Source organism: Bos indicus x Bos taurus, unplaced genomic scaffold (genome assembly GCF_003369695.1).
Source record: "Bos indicus x Bos taurus breed Angus x Brahman F1 hybrid unplaced genomic scaffold, Bos_hybrid_MaternalHap_v2.0 tig00000648_arrow_arrow_obj, whole genome shotgun sequence".
NCBI lineage: Eukaryota > Metazoa > Chordata > Mammalia > Artiodactyla > Bovidae > Bos > Bos indicus x Bos taurus.
The window spans coordinates 1-25,394 of NW_020867257.1; the positions used below are offsets into that span (position 1 = coordinate 1).

The 25,394-nt window shown below is 40.2% G+C and overlaps 1 protein-coding gene across 1 annotated transcript; it reads right to left on the reverse strand.

The window, feature by feature from the left end:
* Nucleotides 1-4: 4 nt before the first annotated feature.
* Nucleotides 5-6,785, reverse strand: LOC113888659 (collagen alpha-5(VI) chain-like; the record flags this gene model as incomplete). Its single annotated transcript, XM_027535699.1, is given in 4 exon segments — nucleotides 5-528; nucleotides 4,489-4,752; nucleotides 4,755-5,078; nucleotides 6,695-6,785. Coding segments are annotated over 4 exon segments (1,179 nt in total), but the record flags the coding sequence as incomplete, so codon positions are not given.
* Between the last annotated feature and the right edge of the window lie 18,609 nt (nucleotides 6,786-25,394).

Consider the following 25,394-nt stretch of genomic DNA (forward strand, 5'->3'; position numbering starts at 1 on the left):
AGGACTGCAGCATGGAGATGGTCTGCTCCGGAGGGTAAGACACTATCTCTTCTAACTGGGTCTTGTTGGCCCCTTCAATGCCCAAGGCAAGCACGGTTACGTCCTGCAGCCGGAGGTCGAGGGCCACCTCACGCACGCTGTCGTCCGACGGCCTGTCCGTAACCAGGACTGCTATCTGGGGCACTCCTTGTGCCCGTCTGCTGCCATGTGCTGCTGAGAAGCCTTTCCTCCTCAGCTGATCAATGGCAGCTCCAGCACTGGATTTCCCAGCCCGCAGAGAAAGCTTCTGGATTTGCTCCTGAAATTCAGACTGGGTTGTGCTCGAGCTCAGAGGAGAAACCGTCTCGACTCTGTCACTGTAACTCATAAGTCCAATCCGCAGGCAGTTGTCTTGCACATCCATGGAGGAGGTGATGTTCTTCAGGAAGTTCTGCAGGAGCCTTAGATTCTCTGTGGTCCCAACGGCCTCATCCACCAGAAACATGAGGTCGGCAATTGAATCTTTCTTACAGGCCCTGGGAAAGGGGACTACGGAGAGAGAAAAAGCAAGTAGGTTAGTACAGACCCCGGCTCAGAGTGAGAAAGCCACTGTATAGCTTGTCAGACATCATTAGGGAAAATGGAGGGAGTCATGACAGATAGAATTAGCGATTTTTTGCTGAAAAAAAATATAAAAATTCTGAGCAAAATTTACACTGGCCATTGATTTCAGAGACCTTGAAATGCTCTTCCCCTATCTGCAGAACTCGTCTTACCAGTTTTCCTATCACATCCCATCACCATGACCTTCACGACCAACATCACCACCAGTATGACTACCACCACCTCTACCAACCACCACCTCCAAATCCACGATCACCAGGATGAACCTCCACCACAACCACCAAGACCACTTTCAAATGCTGAGATATAGGTATGAGTTCATGGAAATATCTCTGATCTCAAGGAGTTCTTACTTTATGGGAAAGACAGAAAAATAGATTATATTAGTCCTGCTGCTGCTGCTGCTGAGTCGCTTCAGTCGTGTCTGACTCTGTGCGACCCCATGGACGGCAGCCCACCAGGCTCCCCATCCCTGGGATTCTCCAGGCAAGAACACTGGAGTGGGTTGCCATTTCCTTCTCCAATGCATGAAAGTGAAAAGTGAGAGTGAAGTCGCTCAGTCGTGTCTGACTCTTAGCGACCCCATGGACTGCAGCCCACCAGGCTCCTCCATCCATGGAATTTTCCAGGCAAGAGTACTGGAGTGGGGTGCCATTGCCTTCTCCTTATATTAGTTCAGACCATAATGAATGCTAACAAGGAAAATAAAACAGGTGTCTCAAATGAGCTGCCCTATGTTGGTGATGTGGGGTAAGAACTAAATTATCTGAGACATAAATAAGTTAGGGAAGGCCTCTCTGAAAGGATCACATTTAGGTTGAGAAAGGCGAAGAGAAAGATTCAGCTACACATTGTTTGAAAAATAAAAGAATAATTCTGGCAGAAAGAAAAGCAAGAAGTAGAAACAAGCAAGACACTCAGAGTAGCCAGAGCCAGTGAGTGAGGGGAACAATGACTGATGAGGTCAGAGGGAACCAGGTCCAACCATGTGGGACTCACATGATCTTATTTACATCTTTTAAATATCACCCTAGTTCCTGAAGGGAGACAATGAACTCATTAAAGTTTACTTAAAAGTAATTGCCCTAATACAGGAAATAGATAATGGTTCTTGGGCAAAGATAACAAGAGTACTTTTGATACATGAATTAGACGTAGAGTGGACTTGATGATAAATTAGATATGTGTTGGGAAACAAAAAGGAAGTGTTGAAAACGCCTAGGTTTTTGACATGAACAACTGAGAGGATGTTGGTTCTGTCTTTTTCCAAGGTAGGGGAGATAGGGGGAAGAACAGGTTGGAGGGAGGAGTCAAGAGCTCTGTTTCAGACATGCTGAGTTTGAGATCTATTGAAGATGCCAGGTAAGCAGTTGGCTCTATAAATCTGGAATGCAGGGGAAAGTATATCACATGCACAGAAAATACCCACTCCAGACACAGATGGGGGAACCACAGCTGTGATAAGTGCAGCTGAGAGATAAGCTCAAATCTTGCCAAAAACTACCCATAAAATAGTGAGCTCTAGAAGCCAAAAGACATATCTTACTTATCTCTATCTCTCCAGTACCTGGTACCCGGTACAAGCTCAGAAGTATTTGTGGAATTGTAATTCTCATAAACCTACTACTGTGCTCTGAACCCCACCCCACCCCCATAGTTTGCTAAAACAAACTTTCAACATGGCCTGCTCAGCTCAGCATTTATTTGCAAATAGCTATTACAAACTGTTTGCCAAACTCCATACAAGTCATATCACTCATCATAAGGCCAACACTATTATCCTCACTTTATAGGTAAGGAAACTGGAGCTCAGAAGCTAAGCAGCTTACTCAAGGCCCTTAGCAGCCAAGCCAGGCTTTGAACTCAGACTCCCAAACCCTTATTCTTAACCTCTAGGCTTCCTGGTGGCTCAGATGGTAAAGAATCTGCCTGCAATGCGGAAGACCTGGGTTCAATCCCTGGATCAGGAAAGGAATGGCAATCCACTCCAAAAGTCTTGCCTGGAGAACTCCATGAACAGAGGAGCCTTGTGGACTATAGTCCATGGGGTTGCAAAGAGTCAGACATCACTGAGTGACTAACACTTTCACTTTCAAAGGGAAGGATAGGGTCCTGACAAGCAACCCTTGTTGAACTATATACCACTGTAAAATAAATCAGGAGGAGTGAGAGAACACAGTCAGTACCCAGAGACTTCTAAGAAGGTGGTAAAGCCCTACTGTCATGGAGATCTCAGGCTATCGACAGGGTTGTAAGGTCTCCAAGGTTCCCAAGGGGAAGGGTCACATTTCATTCACGTGCTTAGTCGCTCAGTCGTGTCCGATTCTTTGTGACCCCATGGATGGTAGCCCGCCAGGCTCCTCTGTCCATGGGGCTTCTCCAACAAGGATACTGGAATGGGTTGCCACACCCTCCTGCAGGGGATCTTCCCAACCAGGGGTTGAACCCAGGTCTCCCGCATTGCAAGGGGATCTTTACTGTCTGAGCCACCAGGGGAAGGGTCACAGGAGGGTTTTCTCTCTAGGAGGAGAAGTACATGTACTCTGGGAACTTGCTATTTCCCCCAGGCAGGAGGAATGAAGGATGAGAAAAGTGAAGGTAAAAGTACTTCCTGGTGCTTCAGAGGCAGCACTAACTGTGACAGAGCCTGCCCAATACTTACCCAAACCCATTTCCTCTTCTTGCTCACAGGACTAGACATAGTTCCCAGCCTTACCTGCAATTAGGTGTGGCAATGGGACTAAGATCTTACTAAAGAAATGTGAGCAGAATGTGTGGCCTCTTCCAAGCTTAGCCCATAAACTCATCCCATGAGTGACCTTCCCTCTTTTTTCCCCTTCACCAGCTGCATACCAATTCCCAGGGCACCTTGAAAGTGATATTTGAAGATGGAAGAGCCACCACCAACCTAAGTATTTGAATGGAAGCAAAACAACTGGTCAACCTGAGCACTGTTACAAGGGAAATCAATAAACTTCTTATTCGGGAAGTCTACTTTTTATTAAGGCATGCTGCTGCTGCCGCTAAATCACTTCGGTTGTGTTCGACTCTCTGCGACCCCATAGACGGCAGCCCACCAGGCTCCCCCTTCCCTGGGATTCTCCAGGCAAGAATACTGGAGCGGGTTGTTATTAAGGCCTAACCTGGTCTGATTACAAAATCAACCCATTGGTGAATGAGAGCAGGAAAAAAGTTTCAAGACCATTTCAACTTTTATAGCTTACAAATGAAGGTGCTGATGCAAGGCTCACAGAGACGACATCACTTCCTCAAGTTCACAGCCAGCTATTGGCATTGTCTGGATCTTTTGACCTGTGGTAAGGGCACTTTTTACCACACCAAGTGGCTTCCTTGAGTCTTAGAACTAGATAGCACTACTCAGAATAGCCTCTCATTATCAACTGAGCACAGAGGCAGCCAGGAAAATTCATTTGCTAGAAACTCTGTCTACCTCACTCTGGATAGAATGACTGGATCCCCTCAGCAGGGCAGTATACTTACTGGGTGCCTTCCATGAGTTGTACTGACCTGTTCTACCTGCTCATCAACACTGCATATGTGGCTTCCTGTCTCACATCACCCTCTCTTTGCTAGGCTTTCTAGGATAACTCCCTAAGTAAACTGTTTGTACTCAAAGGTCTTCTGTTGGGGGTCTTATGTAGAACTTTCCTAAGACATAAATAAAGCATTTTTCAAATGATAAGCTGTGGTAGTCTCCTTTTAGCTTTAGGAGATCAGGAATGAAAGTTCATGAGAAGGAGGTCTTCTACATTTCTGCATGAAATAGAGATTTCTGGTGGGTGGCAACTTAGAGATAATAGGAGATGGCTTTCTGGGTCAGAATGCATGGGGGTGGGACACCTCTTCAACAAAGAGCCTCCTTACCTTCTATATCAGAGTAGGCTGTTCCATCTTTGTACTGAGCTGCATCCTTGAGAATCTGCGTCATGTTTTGGGAGAATGCGCTGAGGTCCCTGACCGTACGGAGGCGGTAGTGGAACTGGCCCGTGGCCATGGCCTTCAGGGTCTTCTCAGATGCCCCCTGTATCCCCACAGAGACGATCCTCACCCCATCTTTGCGCAGCGCTTCGGCGGCCTCTTCCACAGCATCTTCAGACTCTCCGGAAGCCAGGACCACCAGGATCGGGGAAACTGTTTCCTGTCCCTCCCGCTTGAGAAGTAGGCCCTGTGAACCTCCTGGAGAGCCTTCCCAATCCGCAGGGAGCCCCCCAGGAACCCGAAGTTCTTCTTGAGGTGGTTCAGCATGGGGCCCCTGCTCTTGAAGGCGCTGAGCAGGAACTCTCTGTGGAGCCCATCGCTGTACTGGGCCAGGCCCACGTGGTACTTGTCAGCCTCTATGGGGAGGCTGCTGATCATCTTGTTGATGAAGGTCTTCACAAACGGGAAGGACTTAATTCCCAGGTGGTCGGAGCTGTCCATCAGAAACACCACATCAGCATACTCAGGGCCTGGCCCTATCAAAATAAGATGACAAGAAACCCAAGTAAGGAGATGGTTTAGCCTTGATATTTTAACCACATCTCCTTTGAGATTATGTCCTATTGTTAAGGGTGACTCAGAATCCCAAGGAAAGTATCTTCTGGAGGTCAAACAGAGGAAACTGTACTTGTTTATGCTAAAATATCAAACAAGAGGACTTCTGTAATGTTAACAACGGATTTTTCTTTTACAACTCTGTGCCAAAGGCAACCAACTGACATTTTTTTCGTTTTTTGGTTGTGGAACCCCAAACAACTTGATATTGTACTAAAAGAATAAACAATGTGATGCCATAAAGTTGCCAAAGTGGCCTGTGGATTAAAAGCAACTTTTATAACAGTATCAAGCAAAGAAGCAGCTATCTTGGGCTGGAGATCATAGAGGCAGATCTGAAACAGGAGCTTGATTGAGGGGAGGCAGAGGAAGAGAAGCAGGGTGTGGCTTGATTGGAGGAGATTCTGGTGCATTCCTTACACCAGAGCATCCCTCTTTGGCTCGAGAGGGATGGCTTAGTGGTAAAGAATCCACCTGCCAATGTAGGAAACAGTTTCATCCCCTGCTTAGTGGTAAAGAATTCACTTGTCAATCCAGGAAACAGGTTCTTTTCCTGGGTTGGGAAGATCCCTTGGAGAAGGAAATGGCAGCTAACTCCAGTATTTTCGCCTGGGAAAATACTGAATGAACAGAGGAACCTTGCTGGCTGTGGTCCATGGGGTCACAAAAAAATCGGACATGATTTAGCTACTGACAGGAGTCAGTTATCAGCTACAGACCTTCCCCAAGAATTGGAGAGAAGGATTGGAGGATTATAGGCATAACCTGGGTAAGGTGGCTCTGGGAAAGCCAAGGGCAGTTCTCCTGAGAAAGCGAGGTACTGCTGTGAGACATTGTAGGCAATATTCACAGCAACTAGGGGAGGGGGAGTGTATTCATACCTCATAAAGAGAGTCTGGACAATGGAAAAAACCACCAGTGTTGACTCTAGCAGAAATGGTCAGCTACCTCCACCCTCCCAATTAGTGATCTGCTCATAAATGTTTAACTAAGCAAGATATTTCTTTAAAAGTGACCCTGATATCAGGAAATCTGAGGGTAGCACAGTGCAGAGTTAAAAATATTTCTTTGAATGATGTTTTTATAAATACAAAAAATCTAGCTTTCATATTCTACATATATATGGAATATTAAAGCTTTTATATTAATTATTATATACATATAATTTCCTCTGTGGGGTTCCTTTTTTTCCTTTTCTTTCCTTTATTAAGGCCAAGTTGCAAACGGGCCTACAAAACAAATGGGCTGACTCTATTCATAGAGACATGGAACATCAGGACTTCAGAAAATCAGGGAATAATTGAAGTTTTTCTGGCCAAGTGTAGCATAATTCATGACTTTTGCACCTAGCTTTCTGTCATCTTTGAAAGCTTAAGTACGCTTGACATTGCATATCACCAACTACAAATAAATTCCGTCTACCTTGATTTTTCAGTAAAGAAACACATCCCTTGTTTCTATTAATTAAAATAAAGATTTGCTGAGACATAAAAATATTTATTTTCCTAATAACAATAAATATAAAATATACTGGTACCTGGACTCTGATATGACAGCGTTTTAGTCCAGAAGAGAGGAACAAATATAATTAGCAGGATCTTCATTTTGTTAGTGAAGGTTTCTTGCTTTTATTCTGTAAAAAAAAAAAAAAAAAAAAAATGTTATTTACAATATGAAAAATATTGTTTTCATATTGTAAAAGCAAAACATAGATTTTTAAGCTATATTTCTTGTATATTTCAAGAAACTATATTTCTTGTAAAAGCAAAAAATATAGTTTGCTTGCTTTTATTCTGTAAAAAAATGTTATTTATAATATGAAAAATATCATTGTGTAACAAGAAATAATGATAAATAACTGAGAAAATTGAGTTAGAACAAAATACACTGTAAACACTCTATTTGTCAAAGCAGGGTCGGGGGTGCTTAAAACACTCATCCAGTGAAAAGTGTTAGCTGCTCACTCGTATCTGACTCTGCAGCCCCATGAACTGTAGCCTGCCACACTCCTCTGTCCGTGGAATTTCCCAAGCAAGAATACTGGAGTGGGTTGCCATTTCCTCCTCCAGGGGATCTTCCTGACCCAGGGATCGAACCCGAGTCTCTTGTCTTCTGCATTGGCAGGCAGATTCCAAGTCTCCATTGCAGGCAGATTCTTTACCGTCCAAACTACAAGGAAAGTATTCATCAAGTGTTTGAGCGCTTTTTGAAAATGTCTCTGTGTGTGTGCATTTGCTCAATCCGGTCCAGCTCTTTGCGACCCCATGGACTGTAGCCCACAGGGCTCCTCTGTCCATGGAATTCTCCAGGCAGGAATACTGGAGTGAGTAGCCATTAACTTCTCCAGGGGATCTTCCCAACCCATGGATCGAACCTGGGTCTCCTGCATTGCAGGAAGAGTCTTTACCATCTGGGCCACCAGAGGAGCCCATTTGTTGAAAATTATTCTAATGCTAATGTTTGCTGTGTCCTTACCATGGCTCAGATATTTTTCTTAGTGCTCTTTATGCATCATATTATTTAATCCTCAAAACCATCTTACTGAGGTACAACTAATATATCCACATGACAGATAAGGAAACAGGCATAGGTGGCTTGGTATTGATAAGTGGTGAATCCAGCATCCTAACCCAGACAGGTGATCATGGAGCCCAAACTTTAACCACTGTTCTATAAGCTTTATACAAAATCTATGAACTCACAGAATTTATGAAGTCACTATTCTTGATTATCTATTTTCATGTCAACAATAACTATTGTATATGTTCACAACTTGGCTCAAAAATCCAACAGCTACCCACATTTCTTTCTTCATTAATCCCTTGTGAAAATTGTTCTGTCATTTCTGGTTATACCCAATTTTGTAAATTACTTTAACTTCAGGATTTCTCTTCATGAGCTCACAATCAATTAGAAATATTCTTTGTGGGAAATTACAATCTTACAGAAACTCCACCAAGCCAAAGTTGTTTTGATTAATAGGGAAATACATAAAATAACCAATACTCAAGAATAGAGATGCCTCTAACGAAATACCTAAAGTATAAGGGCTGTATTTTATTCTAGAGTTGACCTTTCAGGGTTATTTTGAAATTGCTAATCATGCAGGAAGATTGAGGGAATCACTGAAAACTAGATTTGGAAGTCACCCTATAGATCATTTAGACTAAACCCTTATTTTGCCAAAGAGGAAATCGAGGCTCCCTGGTAGTTAGTAGCTGATCATGTCATCAATGACTTTCAAATCTATAGTCATCATATTCTAACATATCATATATTTTACTTATTAATTTTATTTTTAAGATATAATTCACATTATACACAATTAGCCCTTTAAAGTGGACAATTCAATGTGTTTCAGTTTATTAGCAGTATTTGCATCAATTACCACTAATTCCAGAACATTTTAATGACACAAATATGACACCCCATACCCATCCTCAGTTACTAATTCTCCCCTCCCCAAAGTTCCTGGTAACCACTAATCTGCTTTCTTCTCTATGGATTTACCCATCTAGACATTAATATAAATGGAACCAGATAACATGTGGCCTTTTGTGTTTGGATTCTGTAACATAACGCTTTCAAGATTTATCCATGTTGTGACATTCCTTTTATGTTTGAGTAGTAGGAGATGGTTGAAAGGCATCACCAAACTCAATGGACTTGAGTTTGAGCAAACTCCAGGAGATAGTGAAGGATAGGGAAGCCTGGAGTGCTGCAATTCATGGGGTTGCAAAGAATTAGACGTGACTTAGCGACTGAAGAACAACAATACTGTGTGGATATACAACATATAAACTATCTATTCACCAGTTGTTGGAAATTTGGATTGTCCTACTTCTGGCTATTATGAATAATGCTGCTATGAATATTCATGTACAAATTTTTATGTGGATATGTGTTTTCATTTCTTTTGGTAGACACCTAGAAGAATTTTTTATCTTATGCCAGCTTTATGTTTAACATTTTTCAGTTCAGTTCAGTTCAGTCGCTCAGTCGTGTCCGACTCTTTGTGACCCCATGAATCGCAGCACGCCAGGCCTCCCTGTCCATCACCAACTCCCAGAGTTCACCCTTCTCCTCCTGCCCCCAATCCCTCCCAGCATCAGAGCCTTTTCCAATGAGTCAACTCTTCACATGAGGTGGCCAAAGTACTGGAGTTTCAGCTTTAGCATCATTCCTTCCAAAGAAATCCCAGGGCCGATCTCCTTCAGAATGGACTGGAAACTGCCAAATTGCTATCCAAAGTGGTTGCCTCATTTTACACTCCTACCAGCAGATATAAAGGTTCCAATTTCTCCACATTCTCACCAACACTTGTTATTGTATATCTTTTTTTAAAAATTACACTCAAAGGAGAACTCTGTGAAAATAAAAATTATTAATATGCTAATGGCTGTAACAAAAAAAGTAGGCAGCATGCAAGAACAGATGCGTGATGTAAGCAACAAATTCAAGAGATTAGAAACTCTGTAACAGAAGTGAAGAATGTCTTTGATGGAGTCGTTAGTAGACTGGACTTCAGCTAAGGAAAGAATCTCTGAGTTTGAGGATTTATCAATAGAAACTTCCAAAATTGAAAAGCAAAGAAAAAAAAAGGAACATTACATGTAAGAACTAGGGGACAACTATTAAAAGTATAATATATGTGTAGTGGAAATACCAGCAGAAGAGAGGAGAAGAAGTATTTGAAACAGTAATGATTGAGAATTTCGCACAAGTTAATGTCAGACACCAAACTACAGATCCAGGAAGCTCAAACAACATAAAAAGGATAACTGCCAAAACCAAACAAACAAAAAACAAACTCATTATCTATAGAGGAGCAAAAATTACATCTGACTTCTCAGCAATCACACAAACAAGAGGAGGTTGGCACAGACTGTTTTATTTATTTTACAATTTATTTTTTTCTGTGCTGGATTTTCATTGCATTGTACAGGCTCTTTGTTGAGGCACACAGGCTTCTCTTGTTTTGGAACACGGGCTCTAGAGGGCACAGGCTCAGTAACTGGGGTGCACAGACTTCGTCTCCCCACAGCATGTGGGATCTTATTTCCCCAACCAGGGATTCAACCTGTGTCCCCTGCATTGGAAGGCAAATTTTTAACCACTGGACCACCAGGCAAGTCCCAGGAGTGGACTATCTTAAATGTTGAGAGAAAAAGACCCAAAAACCTGGAATTTTGCAACCTGTGAAACTATCTTCAAGAGTGAGGGAGAAATAAAGACTTACTCAAACAAACGAAGAAAATGCGAGAACTTGTCACTAGCTGACCTGATTTGCAAGAAATGTTCAAAGACGCTCTCAGAGAGAGAGAAGGAAAGAGAGAGAGAGAAGGAAAATAATATAGGTCAGCAACTTGGATCTCCATAAAGACACAAATTATGTTTTAATCAGACACAGAAAGATGCAAGACACAAGATGACTGTTAAAAAGGAAGACGTTTTTATTGTACTCACAGCCCCTTAGAAACAAGAGGCATGACACACCATGCTGGGTCACACAGGGAAGCACTGGGGGGACAGGAGCAGGCGGAGAGAGGCGGGTAGGAGCCTCATCCTGGTTTTCCTGGGAGGCTACACAGACTTAGAAGTGAATAGTCTGAGGAAGCTCAGTGGGGTCTAGATTGTAGGGGTGATCCTTAGTTGCCAAGTACATGTTACTGGAGTGGCAACGAAAGATGACTAGTGTCCCAGAGTTCAAGAGCCCAATAAGAGGAGGCAGGAGAGGGTGTGGACTCAGGATTCATTGGTTTGTACATCTAAGGAGTGTTAGCAGGCAAGTCCTACTATTTCCAGGAATTAGTTAATCCTGGGGAAGGGCAGTCCCTCCTTGGGTCAGCAAGGTCTCAGAAGCCAGAGCATCAAGAATACAGTACACACTACTGTATTTTTATAATCAAACTTAAATGTATAAATAATTTCTTTATAAATAATGGCTATAAAATATAATTTAATTTATATAAAATATTTAAAAATTATAAATAAAATAACAAGGACCTACTGTGTGGCACAGTAAAATATACTCAATATTTTTTATAACCTATAAGAGAAGAGAATCTGAAAAAAAGTATATATATACACATGCACATATATCTGAATCACTTTGATATACACTTGAAATTAACAAAACATTGTAAATCAACTATATTTCAATTTAACAAAAAGGAATATAGAACATAAGAAAATACTGTTAATACAAGAACAATAAAGAAGGAATAAGTGAAGTTATACTTTTATTTTTCTTATTCTTTAATTGATCTAACAGATAAGAGCTTCTTCAAAATAGTAGCAACAACAATGTATCTGATGATTATACCTTTTATATATTTGAAGTGAATGACACAATAATGCACTGATTATTGACAGGAGGGAGCAGTTAGGGATGCTTGCTTATTAAAACATACTTGCAATTCCCATGAAGTAATATAGTGTTATTTGAACTAGCTGTAAATACCCAGGGCAAATTTTAGGGCAACCACTAAAAAGGTTTTTTTAAAAGATAACTGATACACTAAGAAAGAAAAAAATGGAATCATATAAAATTCTCAATTAATTAAAAAATCAAAAGACATAAAAAGAGTAGAAGACACAAATATAAAGAACAAGGGCAACAGGTAGAAAATTAACAAACTATATATGTTTGTTATATATATATATGGGAACCCAACTACATCAATAATCACTATAAATGTCATTGGTCTAATGACTTCCATTAAAAGACAGCAATTATTAGAATGTATCCAAAAAAGACCCTATTATATGTAGTCGAAGCCCACTTTAAGTATGAAGACACAAATAGAGTAAAGAAAGTGGATGGAAAAAATATGCTAAAAGATAGAACAATGCTATGAATTTCAGAAAAACAAACTTTCAAGTAAGGAAAATTATCAGTGATAAAGACAGACATTACAAAATGATAAGGGATCAATACTCCAAGAAGACACAGTAATCCGTAACGTATATGCATCTAAAAACAGGGCATCAAAATCAGTGAGACAAAAACCAGTAGAATTGTAAGGAGAAGTAGATCAATCCATTATTATAGTAGAAAACTTCAACATCCCTCTCTCAGAATTGGGCAGATCCAGCAGAGAGAAAATCAGTAAGGAAACTGTTGCGCATTTTTTAAGAGAATTGACAACTATAAAATATGTTATTCAACAATTGAAAATATGCATTCTTTTCAATCTCACATAGAGCATTCACTGAGATAGGCCACATTCTAGGCCATGAAACACACTTTAACAAATGTAAAGAAATACAGATCATACAATGTCTGCTCTTAGACCACAGTGGAATTAAACTAGAAATCAATAATGATAATTAGAAAGTACCAAAATGCTTGGAGATTAAATAACACACATTTAAATAACACATGGGTTAAAGACAAAATTTCAAAAAAAAAATTCTAAATACTTTGAACTAAATAAAAATGAAAAAACAGCTTATCCAAATTTGTGGAATGCAGCAAAAGTAGTATTTTAAAGGGAAATCCAGAGTATTGAATGTATATTTCAGGAAAGAAGAGAGATCTAAAATCAATCATCTAAGCATCATATAAGCATCTGCTTTAAGAAATTTCTTAAAAAAGAGAGAAAATTAAATCCAAAGAGAGGAAAGGGAAATTTTTTTTAATGCAACACAATCAATGACATTGAAAACAGGAAATAGAGAAAAAAAATAAACAAAACAGAACATTATTTGAAAAGATCAAGTAAATCTATAAACCTCTAGGCAGCGTAACTAAGAGAAAAAAGGCACAAATTACTAACATCAGAAGTTAAAGAAGGGACATCACTTAGATGACATGGACATCGTTGTTATCGTTGTTCAGTCACTAAATCATCTCCAACTCTTTGCAACCTCATGGGCACACCAGGCTCCTCTGTCCTCCACTATCTCCCAGAGTTTGCTCAAATTCATGTCCATAGAGCTGGTGATACTATCTAACCACCTCATCCTCTGCCACCCCCTTCTCCTTTTGCCATCAAACTTTCCTAGCATTATGGTCTTTTCCAATGAGTTGGCTCTTCCCTTAAGGTGGCCAAAGTATTGGAGCTTCAGTTTCAGCACAAGTCCTTCCAATGAATAGTCACGGTTGATTTCCTTTCAGATTGACTGGTTTTATCTCCTTGCTGTCCAAGGGACTCTCAAGAGTCTTCTCCAATGCCACAATTTGAAAGCATCAATTTTGGGGTGCTCAGCTTACTTTATGGTCCAGTTCTCCCTCTGTACATGACTACTGGAAAAAGCTTAGCTTTCACTCTAACAGACTTTTGTTGGCAAAGCGATGTCTCTGCTTTTTAGCACACTGTCTAGGTTTGTCATAGCTTTCCTTCCAAGGAACAAGTGTCTATCAATTTCATGGCTATACTCACTATCTGCAGTGATTTTGGAGCCCAAGAAACTAAAATCTGTCACTGCTTCCACTTTCCTCCCTTCTATCTGCCATGAACTGATGTAACCAAATGCCATGATTTTAGTTTTTTCAAAATTTGAATTTTAAGCCAGCTTTTTCACTTTCTTCTTTCACCCTCAAAGAGGCTCTTCCGTTCCTCTTCACTTTCTGCCATTTGAGTGGTATCATCTGCATATCTGAGGTTGCTGATATTTCTCCTGGTAATATTGATTTCAGCTTGTGATTCACCCAGCCCAGCATTTCACATGAGGTACTCTGCATAGAAGTTAAATAAGCAGGGTGACAACATTCAGCCTTGTCGTACTCCTTTCCCAGTTTTGAACCAGTCCATTGTTCCATGTCTGGTTATAACTGTTGCTTCTTGACCTGCATACAGGTTTCTCAGGAGACAATTCAAGTTATCTGCTACTCCATCTCTTTAAGAATTTTCCACAATCTTGTGACCCACACAGTCAAAGGCTTAGCATAGTCAATGAAGCAGAAGTAGTTGTTTTACTGGAATTCCCTTGCTTTCTCCATGATCCAGTGAATGCTGGCAATTTGATCTCTGGTTCCTCTCTGCCTTTTCTAAACCTTACAAACCCAGCTTGTACATCTATAAGTTCTCAGTTTGCATACTGCTAAAGCCTAGCTTGAAGGATTTTGAGCATAACCTTATTACCATGTGAAATGAGCACAATTATATGGTAGTTGGAACACTCTTTGACACTGCCCTTCCTTGGGATTGGAATGAAAACTGACCTTTTCAGCCCTACGGCAACTGCTGTTTTCCAAATTTCCTGACATATTGAGTGCAACACTTCAATAGCCTCATCTTGTAGGGTTTGAAAGAGCTCAGCTGGAATTCCATCACCTCCACTAGCTTTGTTCATAGTAATTCTTCCTAGATCCCACTTGACTTCATATTCCAGGATGTCTGGCTTAGGTAAGTGACCACACCATCGTGGATTATCCAGGTCATTAAGACTGTTTTTGTACAGTTCCTCGGTATTCTTGTCATTTCTTCTTAATCCCTTCTGCTTCTTACTGTTTCTGTCCTTTATCATGCCCATTCTTGCATGAAATGTTCCCTTGATGTCTCAAATTTTCTTGAGGAGATCTCTAGTCTTTCCCATTCTATTGTTTTCCTTTATTTCCTTGCACTGCTTATTTAAGAAGGCCTTCTTATCTCTCCCTGCTGTTCTCGGGAACTCTGCATTCAGTTGGATATACCTTTCCCTTTCTCCCTTGCCTTTTACTTCTTTTCTTCCCTTAGCTATTTGTAAAGTCTCTTAGACAGCCACTTTGCCTGCTTGCATTTCTTTTTCTTTGGGATGGTTTTGGTCACTGTCTCCTGTATAATGTTATGAACCTCTGTCCATAGTTCTTCAGGCAATCTGTCTACCAGATCTAATCCCTTAAATCTATTCATAACCTCCACTGTGTAATCATAAGGGACTTGATTTAAGTCATACCTGAGTGGCCTAGTGGTTTTCCCTACTTTCTTCAATTTAAGCCAGAATTCTGCTCTAAGGAACTCAAGATCTGGATGTGAACATTAAAAAGGATATTAGATTTCATGACTGCAAGAACAATTATGAACAACTCTATGTTCACAAATTTATAACCTAGGTGAAGTGGACAAATTTTCTGAAAGACACAATCTGCCAAAACTCACACAAGAAGAAATAGACAATCAGAATAGGTCGCATCTATTAAATAAATTGAATCAACAATTAATGACCTTCCAAAATTGAATGCACCAGGCTCAGACAGGTTCACTGGTAATTCTACCAAACACTTACGCCAGTTCTTTACAATTTCTTCCAAGAGATAGAAGCAGAGAGAATACTGCCTAAATCATTCTATGAAGCCAGAATTACCCTTATACCAAAGCCAGATAAAACATTACAAAACAGAAAAACTACAGACCAGTATCATTTATGAATGTAGATGCCAAAATCCTCAAAAAATGTTAGCAAATCAAAGCGAACAGCGTATGAAAAGAATCGTACACCGTGGTGAAGTGGAATTTATCCCAGGAACGCAAACCTGGTTCAACATTCAAAAATCATGTATGTAATTCATCACATCAAATACATAAAGAAAAATACAAACTAGGAATAGAGGGAATTTTCTTAACATTTGCATACCAACTGGAAAGGAAGAAATATAACTGTCTTTATTTGCAGATGATATGGTTATCTATGTACAAAATCCCAAAGAATCCACAAAAAATTCCTGGAATTATGGTAGCAGGATAAAAAGTTAATATGCAAAAGTCCATTACATTCCCATATTCCAACAATGAACAATTGGAATTTTAAATTAAAAACACAATGCCATTGATGTTAGTATCTCCAAAACTTAAATACTTAGATATAAATTTTTAAAATATATATAAGATCTATATGAGGAAAACTATAACACTCTAAGGAATGAATTAAATAAATGGAGAGGTATTCCATGTTTATGGATAGGAAGACTTAGATTGTCAAGATATCAGTTATTCCCAACTTGATCTATAGATTCAATTCAACCCCAATCAAAATCCCAACAAGTTACTTTGTGGATATTGACAAACTGATTCTAAAATTGTATACAGAGAGGCAAAAGACTCAGAATGGCTTACAGAACATTGAAGAAGAACAAAATCAGAAGCCTGACACTGACTTCAAGATTTTTTTTATAAAGTTACAGTAAGCAAGACAGTGTGGTATTGGCAAAAGAATGGATCAAAATAGAGAGCCCAGAAGTAGACTCACACAAATATAGTCAATGATCTTTGACAAAGAAGCATGGACAATAAAATGGAGAAATCATCTAATTTTCAACAAACCATGTTGGAAAAACTGGACATTCACATGCCCCCCAAAAAGGTAATCTAGACCCAGACCTTATACCCTCCACTAAAATTAAGTCAGTGTGGACCATAAACCTCAAAGTAAAATGTAAAACTATCAAACTCCTAGAAGGTAGCATAGGAGAAAATCTGTTTGACCTCAGTTTGATAATGACATTTTAGATACCATATCAAAGGCATGATCCATGAAAGATATAATGCATAAGCTGGACTTCATTACAAAACTCTTGCTCTGCACAAGACATTGTCAAGAGAATGGGAAGACAAGTCACAGACTGAGTAAAAAAAATATTTGCAAAACATGTATCTGACACAGGACTTCTATCCAGACTATACAAAGAACTCTTAGAATTCAACAATAAGTAAGAGAACAACACAATTAAAATGTGGGCAAAGATCTGAACAGACACCTCACCAAAGAAGATACACTAGATGGCAAATAAGCATATGAAAAGATAGTCCACACTGTATATTATTAAGAATTGCAAATTAAGACAATCAGGTAACATCACACATCTATTAGAATAGCAAGAATCCAAATTATTGACAACCAAAATGCTGGCATGGATATGAAGCAAAACAAACTTTCATTTATTGCTGATGGGACTGCAAAATAGTATAGCCCTTATGGAAGACACTTTGTTAGTTTCTTAAAAAACTAAACATTTTCTTACCATATGATCCAACAATCACACTCCTTAGTATTTAACCAAATGAGTTGAAAACTTATACTCACACAAAAATCTGCACATGGATAAATTTATGGTAGTTTTATTCATAATTTCCAAAGTTTGGAAGCAAGCAAGATATCTTTTAATAGGTGAATGGATAAATACATTTTGGTGCAATGGATAAATATATTTTGATACAACAGACCATGGAATATTAGTGGTAAAAAGAAATGAGCTAACAAGCTATGAAAAGATTTAGAGGGATCTAAAATGAATATTAATAAGTGAAAGAGCCAATTTGAAAGGCTACATTCTATATGATTCCAATTCTATAATATTATGGCAAAGGAAACTATGGAAATAGTGACAAGATGAGAGGTTGCCAGCATTTGTGGAGAGAGGGGAATGAAGCTATTCTCTATGATACTATAATGGTGGATATGTGACATTATACACATCCCCAAACCCATAGAATATGAAACACCAAGAGTAAACCCTAATGTAAATTATGGGCTTTGGTGATTGTGATGTGTTAATACAATTAATACAGTTAATACAATTAATTAATGTGTTCATCAATTATAACCAATGAATCAGTTTGATCGGGGCATGGGGGGGCGGCCGTGTGTGTTCATGTGTGGGGGCAGGGAGCATATGGGAACTCCCTGTACCTCCTGCTCAGTTTTGCTGTGAGCCTCATTTGGGCATTAGGAATCTACCAAGGATAATAAAAATGATCTCTGTATTGATTGTGGTTAGATGGAAGTATGCATTTGCCAAAACAATTTTAAAAATACACTTAAAATGGATGCATTATACTGTATATGAATTATACATCAATACAGTTCATGTTTGAGCATTCTTTGGCATTGCCTTTCTTTGGGATTGGAATGAAAACTGACTTTTTCCAGTCCTGTGGCCACTGCTGAGTTTTCCAAACTCACTGGCATATTGAGTGCAGCACTTTCACAGCATCATCTTTCAGGGTTTGAAATAGCTCAACTGGAATTCCATCACCTCCACTAGCTTTGTTCGTAGTGATGCTTTCTAAGGCCCACTTGACTTCACATTCCAGGATGTCTGGCTCTAGGTGAGTGATCACACCATCGTGATTATCTTGGTCATGAAGATATTTTTTGTACAGTTCTTCTGTGTATTCCTGCCACCTCTTCTTAATATCTTCTGCTTCTGTTAGGTCCATACCATTTTTGTCCTTTATCGAGCCTATCTTTGCATGAAATGCTCCCTTGGTATCTCTAATTTTCTTAAAGAGATCTCTAGTCTTTCCCATTCTGTTGTTTTCCTCTATTTCTTTGTATTGATCCCTGAGGAAGTCTTTCTTATCTCCTCTTGCTATTCTTTGGAACTCTGCATTCAGATGCTTATATTTTTCCTTTTATCCTTTGCTTTTCGCTTCTCTTCTTTTCACAGCTATTTGTAAGGCCTCCTCAGACAGCCATTTTGCTTTTTTGCATTTCTTTTCCATGGGGATAGTCTTGATCCCTGTCTCCTGTACAATGTCACGAACCTCAGTCCATAGTTCCTCAGGCACTCTATCTATCAGATCTAGGCCCTTAAATCTACTTCTCACTTCCACTGTATAACCATAAGGGATTTGATTTAGGTCATACTGAATGGTCTAGTGCTTTTCCCTACTTTCTTCAATTTAAGTTTGAATTTGGTAATAAGGAGTTCATGTTCTGAGCCACAGTCAGCTCCTGGTCTTGTTTCTGTTGACTGTATAAAGCTTCTCCATCTTTTGCTGCAAAGAATATAATCAATCTGATTTCAGTGTTGACCATCTGGTGATGTCCATGTGTAGAGTCTTCTCTTGTGTTGTTGGAAGAGGGTGTTTGCTATGACCAGTGCATTTTCTTGGCAAAACTCTATTAGTCTTTGCCCTGCTTCATTCCGTATTCCAAGGGCAAATTTGCCTGTTACTCCAGGTGTTTCTTGACTTCCTACTTTTGCATTCCAGTCCCCTATAATGAAAAGGACATCTGTTTTGGGTGTTAGCTCTAAAAGGCCTTGTAGGTCTTCATAGAACCATTCAACTTCAGCTTCTTCAGCGTTACTGGTTGGGGCATAGACTGTGATATTGAATGGTTTGCCTTGGAAACGCACAGAGATCATTCTGTTGTTTTTGAGATTGCATCCAAGTACTGCATTCGGAGTCTTTTGTTGACCATGATGGCTACTCCATTTCTTCTAAGGGATTCCTGCCCACAGTAGTAGATATAATGGTCATCTGAGTTAAATTCACCCATTCCAGTCCATTTTAGTTTGCTGATTCCTAGAATGTCGACATTCACTCTTGCCATCTCCTGTTTGACCACTTCCAATTTGCCTTGACTCATGGACCTGACATTCCAGGTTCCTATGAAAACTGTGCTTTACAGCATCAGACCTTGCTTCTATCACCAGTCACATCCACAGCTGGGTATTGTTTTTGCTTTGGCTCCATCCCTTCATTCTTTCTGGAGTTATTTCTCCACTGATCTCCAGTAGCATATTGGGCACCTACTGACCTGGGAAGTTCCTCTTTCAGTATCCTATCATTTTGCCTTTTCATACTGTTCATGGGGATCTCAAGGCAAGAATACTGAAGTGGTTTGCCATTCCCTTCTCCAGTGGACCACATTCTGTCAGACCTCTCCACCATGACCCGCCCATCTTGGGTGGCCCCATGGGCATGGTTTCATTGCATTAGACAAGGCTGTGGTCCTTAGTGTGATTAGATTGACTAGCTTTCTGTGATTATGGTTTCAGTGTGTCTGCCCTCTGATGCCCTCGTGCAGGACCTACTGTCTTACCTGGGTTTCTCTTACCTTGGTTGTGGGGTATCTCTTCACGGCTGCTCCAGCAATTCCAATCCCAAAGAAAAACAATGCCAAAGAATGCTCAAACTACCGCACAATTGCACTCATCTCACACACTAGTAAAGTAATGCCCAAAATTCTCCAAGCCAGGCTTCAGCAATATGTGAACCATGAACTTCCAGATGTTCAAGCTGGTTCTAGAAAAGGCAGAGGAACCCGAGATCAAATTGCCAACATCCACTGGATCATGGAAAAAGCAAGTAAGTTCCAGAAAAACATCTATTTCTGCTTTATTGACTATGCCAAAGCCTTTGACTGTGTGGATCACAATAAACTGTGGAAAATTCTGAAGGAGATGGGAATACAAGACCACCTGACCTGCCTCTTGAGAAACCTATATGCAGGTCAGGAAGCAACAGTTAGAACTGGACATGGAACAACAGACTGGTTCCAAATAGGAAAAGGAGTACATCAAGGCTGTATATTGTCACGCTGCTTATTTAACTTCTATGCAGAGTACATCATGAGAAATGCTGGTCTGGAAGAAGCACAAGCTGGAATCAAGATTGCTGGGAGAAATATCAATGACCTCAGATATGCAGATGACATCACCCTTATGGCAGAAAGTGAAGAGGAACTAAAAGCCTCTTGATTAAGGTGAAAGAGGAGAGTGAAAAAGTTGGCTTAAAGCTCAACATTCAGAAAACAAAGACCATGGCATCTGGTCCCATCACTTAATGGGAAATAGATGGGGAAACAGTGGAAACAGTGTCAGACTTTATTTTTGGGGGCTCCAAAATCACTGAAGATGGTGACTACAGCCATGAAGTTAAGAGACACTTAGTCCTTGGAAGAAAAGTTATGACCAACCTAGATAGCATATTGAGAAGCAGAGACATTACTTTGCCAACAAAGGTTCGTCTAGTCAAGGCTATGGTTTTTCCAGTGGTCATGTATGGATGTGAGAGTTGGACTGTGAAGAAAGCTGAGCACCGAAGAATTGATGCTTTTGAACTGTGGTGTTGGAGAAGACACTTGAGAGTCCCTTGGACTGCAAGGAGATCCAACCTGTCCATTCTGAAGGAGATCAGCCCTGGGATTTCTTTGGAAGGACTGATGCTAAAGCTGAAACTCCAGTACTTTGGCCACCTCATGTGAAGAGTTGACTCATTGGAAAAGACTCTGATGGTGGGAGGGATTGGGGGCAAGAGGAGAAGGGGACGACAGAGGATGAGATGGCTGGATGGCATCACTGACTCGATGGACGTGAGTCTGAGTGACCTCCGGGAGTTGGTGATGGACAGGGAGGCCTGGCGTGCTGCGATTCATGGGGTCACAAAGAGTCGGACACGACTGAGTGACTGAACTGAACTGAACTGAACAGTTGATGTGCCCAGTTTGGATGATAGATTATGTGACCTTGAGCATGGCATACCAAGGGCAGGGAGGTAGGAGTGGTCTGATCTGGAATAGGCATAAAGGGGTGCACAGAGACTTTAAAAACATTACTAATCCCAGGTTGACCTGCTTCCTAGTATCCCAATGAGCTGGCCAGTCTAATTAGTGTTGGTAACAATCTGATCCTTCTTAGCCACATGGACCATTTCCACTGCCCTTCTATGTTGGTAAACCACAGGATACACATTCCCATCCCTAGAGACAAAACTCATATCAGTTTGGAAATAATCTTCCAGAAATCTTATGAATAAATGAATCATGACCTGTGACACCTGAATGCCAAGAGTCTGAATCTTAAAATTAAGATTTTTTAGTCTAAGCTAAAATAGACCTATCATAATACAAATTTGAGGAATCCAAAAATAAATCTAAAATTGTATGCCAATGCCTGTGAGCTATTATTGTTATCTTTAAACTCTAGTAGCAGAATTATAAACAATTGGCATTAGATCTCAGGAACAATACTCTTAATACTGTCAGCTGCTGAATTATTCATGAGGTCACTGTGCTATATCCATGCCACAGAAGGCAGATGTTTTTTGCCACTTATGTCTATTTGGAACAGCATACTATTTGGAGATTTTTTTTTTTCCCTTAAAATTTCCTTTTTGTCTTCATTCTCTTTATATTTTTTGTGAAGTCTGGCATGAAGATAATTTAATCTAAATATAGGTTATTTGGTCATTTTCCTTCTATTAAAAATTTTAACTGCCATAGTTGACATTTCTTCTTTAATACAAAGACTTTAAAAGATACAACTTTTTTCTTAAAAGTTCATGGTCAGGATAGTATTAAAAGTAAAATTCAGTTTATAAAGATGATTTTGTTTAACAACATGAGGTCAGTTCATTTCAGTTCAGTCGCTCAGTCATGTCTGATGCTTTGCAACCCCATGAATCGCAGCACGCCAGGCCTCCCTGTCCATCACCAACTCCCGGAGGTCACTCAGACTCACGTCCATTGAGTCAGTCATGCCATCCAGCCATCTCATCCTCTGTCGTCCCCTTCTCCTCCTGCCCCCAATCCCTCCCAGCACCAGAGTCTTTTCCAATGAGTCAACTCTTCACATGAGGTGGCCAAAGTACTGGAGTTTCAGCTTTAGCATCATTCCTTCCAAACAACACCCAGGACTGATCTCCTTTAGAATGGACTGGTTGGATCTCCTTGCCATCCAAGGGACTCTCAAGAGTCTTCTGCAACACCACACTTTAAAAGCATCAATTCTTCGGTGCTCAGCCTTCTTCACAGTCCAACTCTCACATCCATACATGACCACTGGAAAAACCATAGCCTTGACTAGACGGACCTTTGTTGGCAAAGGAATGTCTCTGCTTTTCAATATGCTATCTAGGTTGGTCATAACTTTTCTTCCAAGGAGTAAGCGTCTTTTAATTTCATGGCTGCAGTCACCATCTGCAGTGATTTTGGAGCCCCCAAAAATAAAGTCTGACACTGTTTCCACTGTTTCCCCATCTATTTCCCATTAAGTGATGGGACCAGACGCCATGGTCTTTGTTTTCTGAATGTTGAGCTTTAAGCCAACTTTTTCACTCTCCACTTTCACTGTCATCAAGAGGCTTTTTGAGTACATCATGAGTACTAATACACTAAGCCAAGGATCAGGAAATTTTTCCTGGAATTTGTATACAAATAACTACTCAATTCTGCACTTGCGAAATCAGCTGCAGACAATATGCAAACACACCAGCATGGTTGCAGAACTGCTTTAGGCCTTCTGTGGGGCCTAACAACTTCTGGTATGGGCTCCCTCCCAATACAGAAGTAAATTAAAAATTATATTTAAATAACTTTAGATACATGAATTATTTTTTTTGTTTGTTTTGGAAAAAATTAATAGACTCTTGTGGGCTCTAACATTGCATTGTTTTCCTGATGTGAGAAAAAAAATTAAATATTTTGACCCTAAAAATTTGATTTTTTTTCTATCTTTTAAAGAAATTAAGGCATTTCATTGACTTCTGTGGGCCCTGTTCTCTATGCCTTCTGTACTGAATGAATAAATTGGCCCTATAAAGCTGTGTTTCAGTAAAATTTTGTTTGGCAGCAGGCTGCCAGCTTTGCACTGAATAATTAGACAAGTTTAATATTATGTTTTAATCTCTATTATCCTGCTTGATATGAGTTTTTAAATTTTAAAACCAATTGTTGGCTTAATTATTCTTCCTAAATATATCTACCTCATTCATACTTTATTAATATTCACATTAGCTGTTCACCCACTTTCTTATTTGAAAGTCCATAACTGTCCCTGACCAGTATTGTCATACTAGTTGAAACCAACATTGTTTCTGATTAGTCAATGATTATTGTTAACTACTGTTAATTCTGCTCTTGTTCTTATTCTTCCTAACAGCTGTATAGTAAGTACTCTACTATACCAAGGTATCCGAACTCATTTAGCCAACTCTCTATAGATGAATACTTAGAATGTTTCCAATTTTTTCACAATTCTAAGCAATGTTGCAATAAACTTCACAGCACAAGGGAAAAGTATTTTTATAGGAAACTTACTAGGAGGGGAAACTCTGGGTCAAAGGGAATGTATATCTAAAATTATAATCAATATTAAGCATTGCAACAAAAATGTGGTACTAAATTACATCTCCCTGGAACATATGGGAACTTATGTCTTCACATTCTCGTCACACACTGTTAAAGTTTTGGAATCCTGAATAAAGAGGGAAATTCATACTACCGCATGGCTCTCTGAATTCCTGTAATTACTAGTGAGCTTGCAAATTATATTTCTCCTATGAACTATATACCTAAGATTCTTAAGAGCCATTTCCCCTCATCAGTGTTTGTCTTGTCCTGCCCTGGATACCAGAGAAGGCAATGGCAAGTACTGTTGCCAGGCAGTACTCCAGTGCTCTTGCCTGGAAAATCCCATGGATGGAGGAGCCTGCTGGGCTGCAGTCCATGGGGTCGCTAAGAGTCGGACATGACTGAGCGACTTCACTTTCACTTTTCACTTTCATGCATTGGAGAAGGAAATGGCAACCCACTCCAGTGTTCTTGCCTGGAGAATCCCAGGGACAGGGGACCTTGGTGGGTTGCCGTCCATGGGGTCGCACAGAGTCGGACACGACTGAAGCGACAGCAGCAGCAGCAGCAGCAGCCCTGGATACACTCTTAACATTAATAAATATACACAGTCCTGGGTGTTTTATATTTTTTGTTGTTATTATAAATGGAATATTTTCTTCTACTCACTTTACTAAATGATTATTTATACTGGCCACTTTCCTAAACACTCTTGTTGAGTCATTTAGACTTTTCTAGTATATTCTGAGTTTAAATGGAAATAATGATTACTTTGTCTCCTCCTTCCTAAATGTCTATCTCTTATATTACTTTATCCTGTTATATTGACCAGAACTTTGAAAGTAATGTTAAATAATGATGTTGATAATGTTCCTAACTTAATGGTAAAATTTCAAATGCTTCACCATTAAAGTGTGATATGCTGGCAGTTGGTTTGTAACATATATTTCTAACCATGTGTATTGCTGATCCTTTTGTGACGCCAGTTGTCTTGCTTTTCACACTGTCCGCCTTGCTCGCTGAACCAGGGTGGGCAAGGCGCAAGATAAGGGGCTGGAAGAGAATGAGAGGAGCTGTAGGAACTGCAAATGCATTTATTCTCTCCCTGCCGGAATGGAAGCCGTTAACACAGCCTCTCTGCTGGCTGACGCAGCAGCCATAGCAGCAAACAGCACAACACAACACAACCGCACGCAGCCCTTCAGGGCTTTCCCAGGTGAGGCTTATGCGGGCGTACTGACACGGCAACCCCTGACCAAGCGAGCACCTCATGACGCGCATGTGCAGTGCTATGATGATCTCAGCTGTTGCATAGTCATTATCACAAAACGTGGGGCAAGAGAGCCTGAACACGCCAGCCTGGCTAATTTGCCCTCTCCCGGCACTCCACCCCTTCAGGGTCTCTCGCCTCACATTCTACGCCCGGTCCATCTGCGATTTTCCCCTTGGGGAGT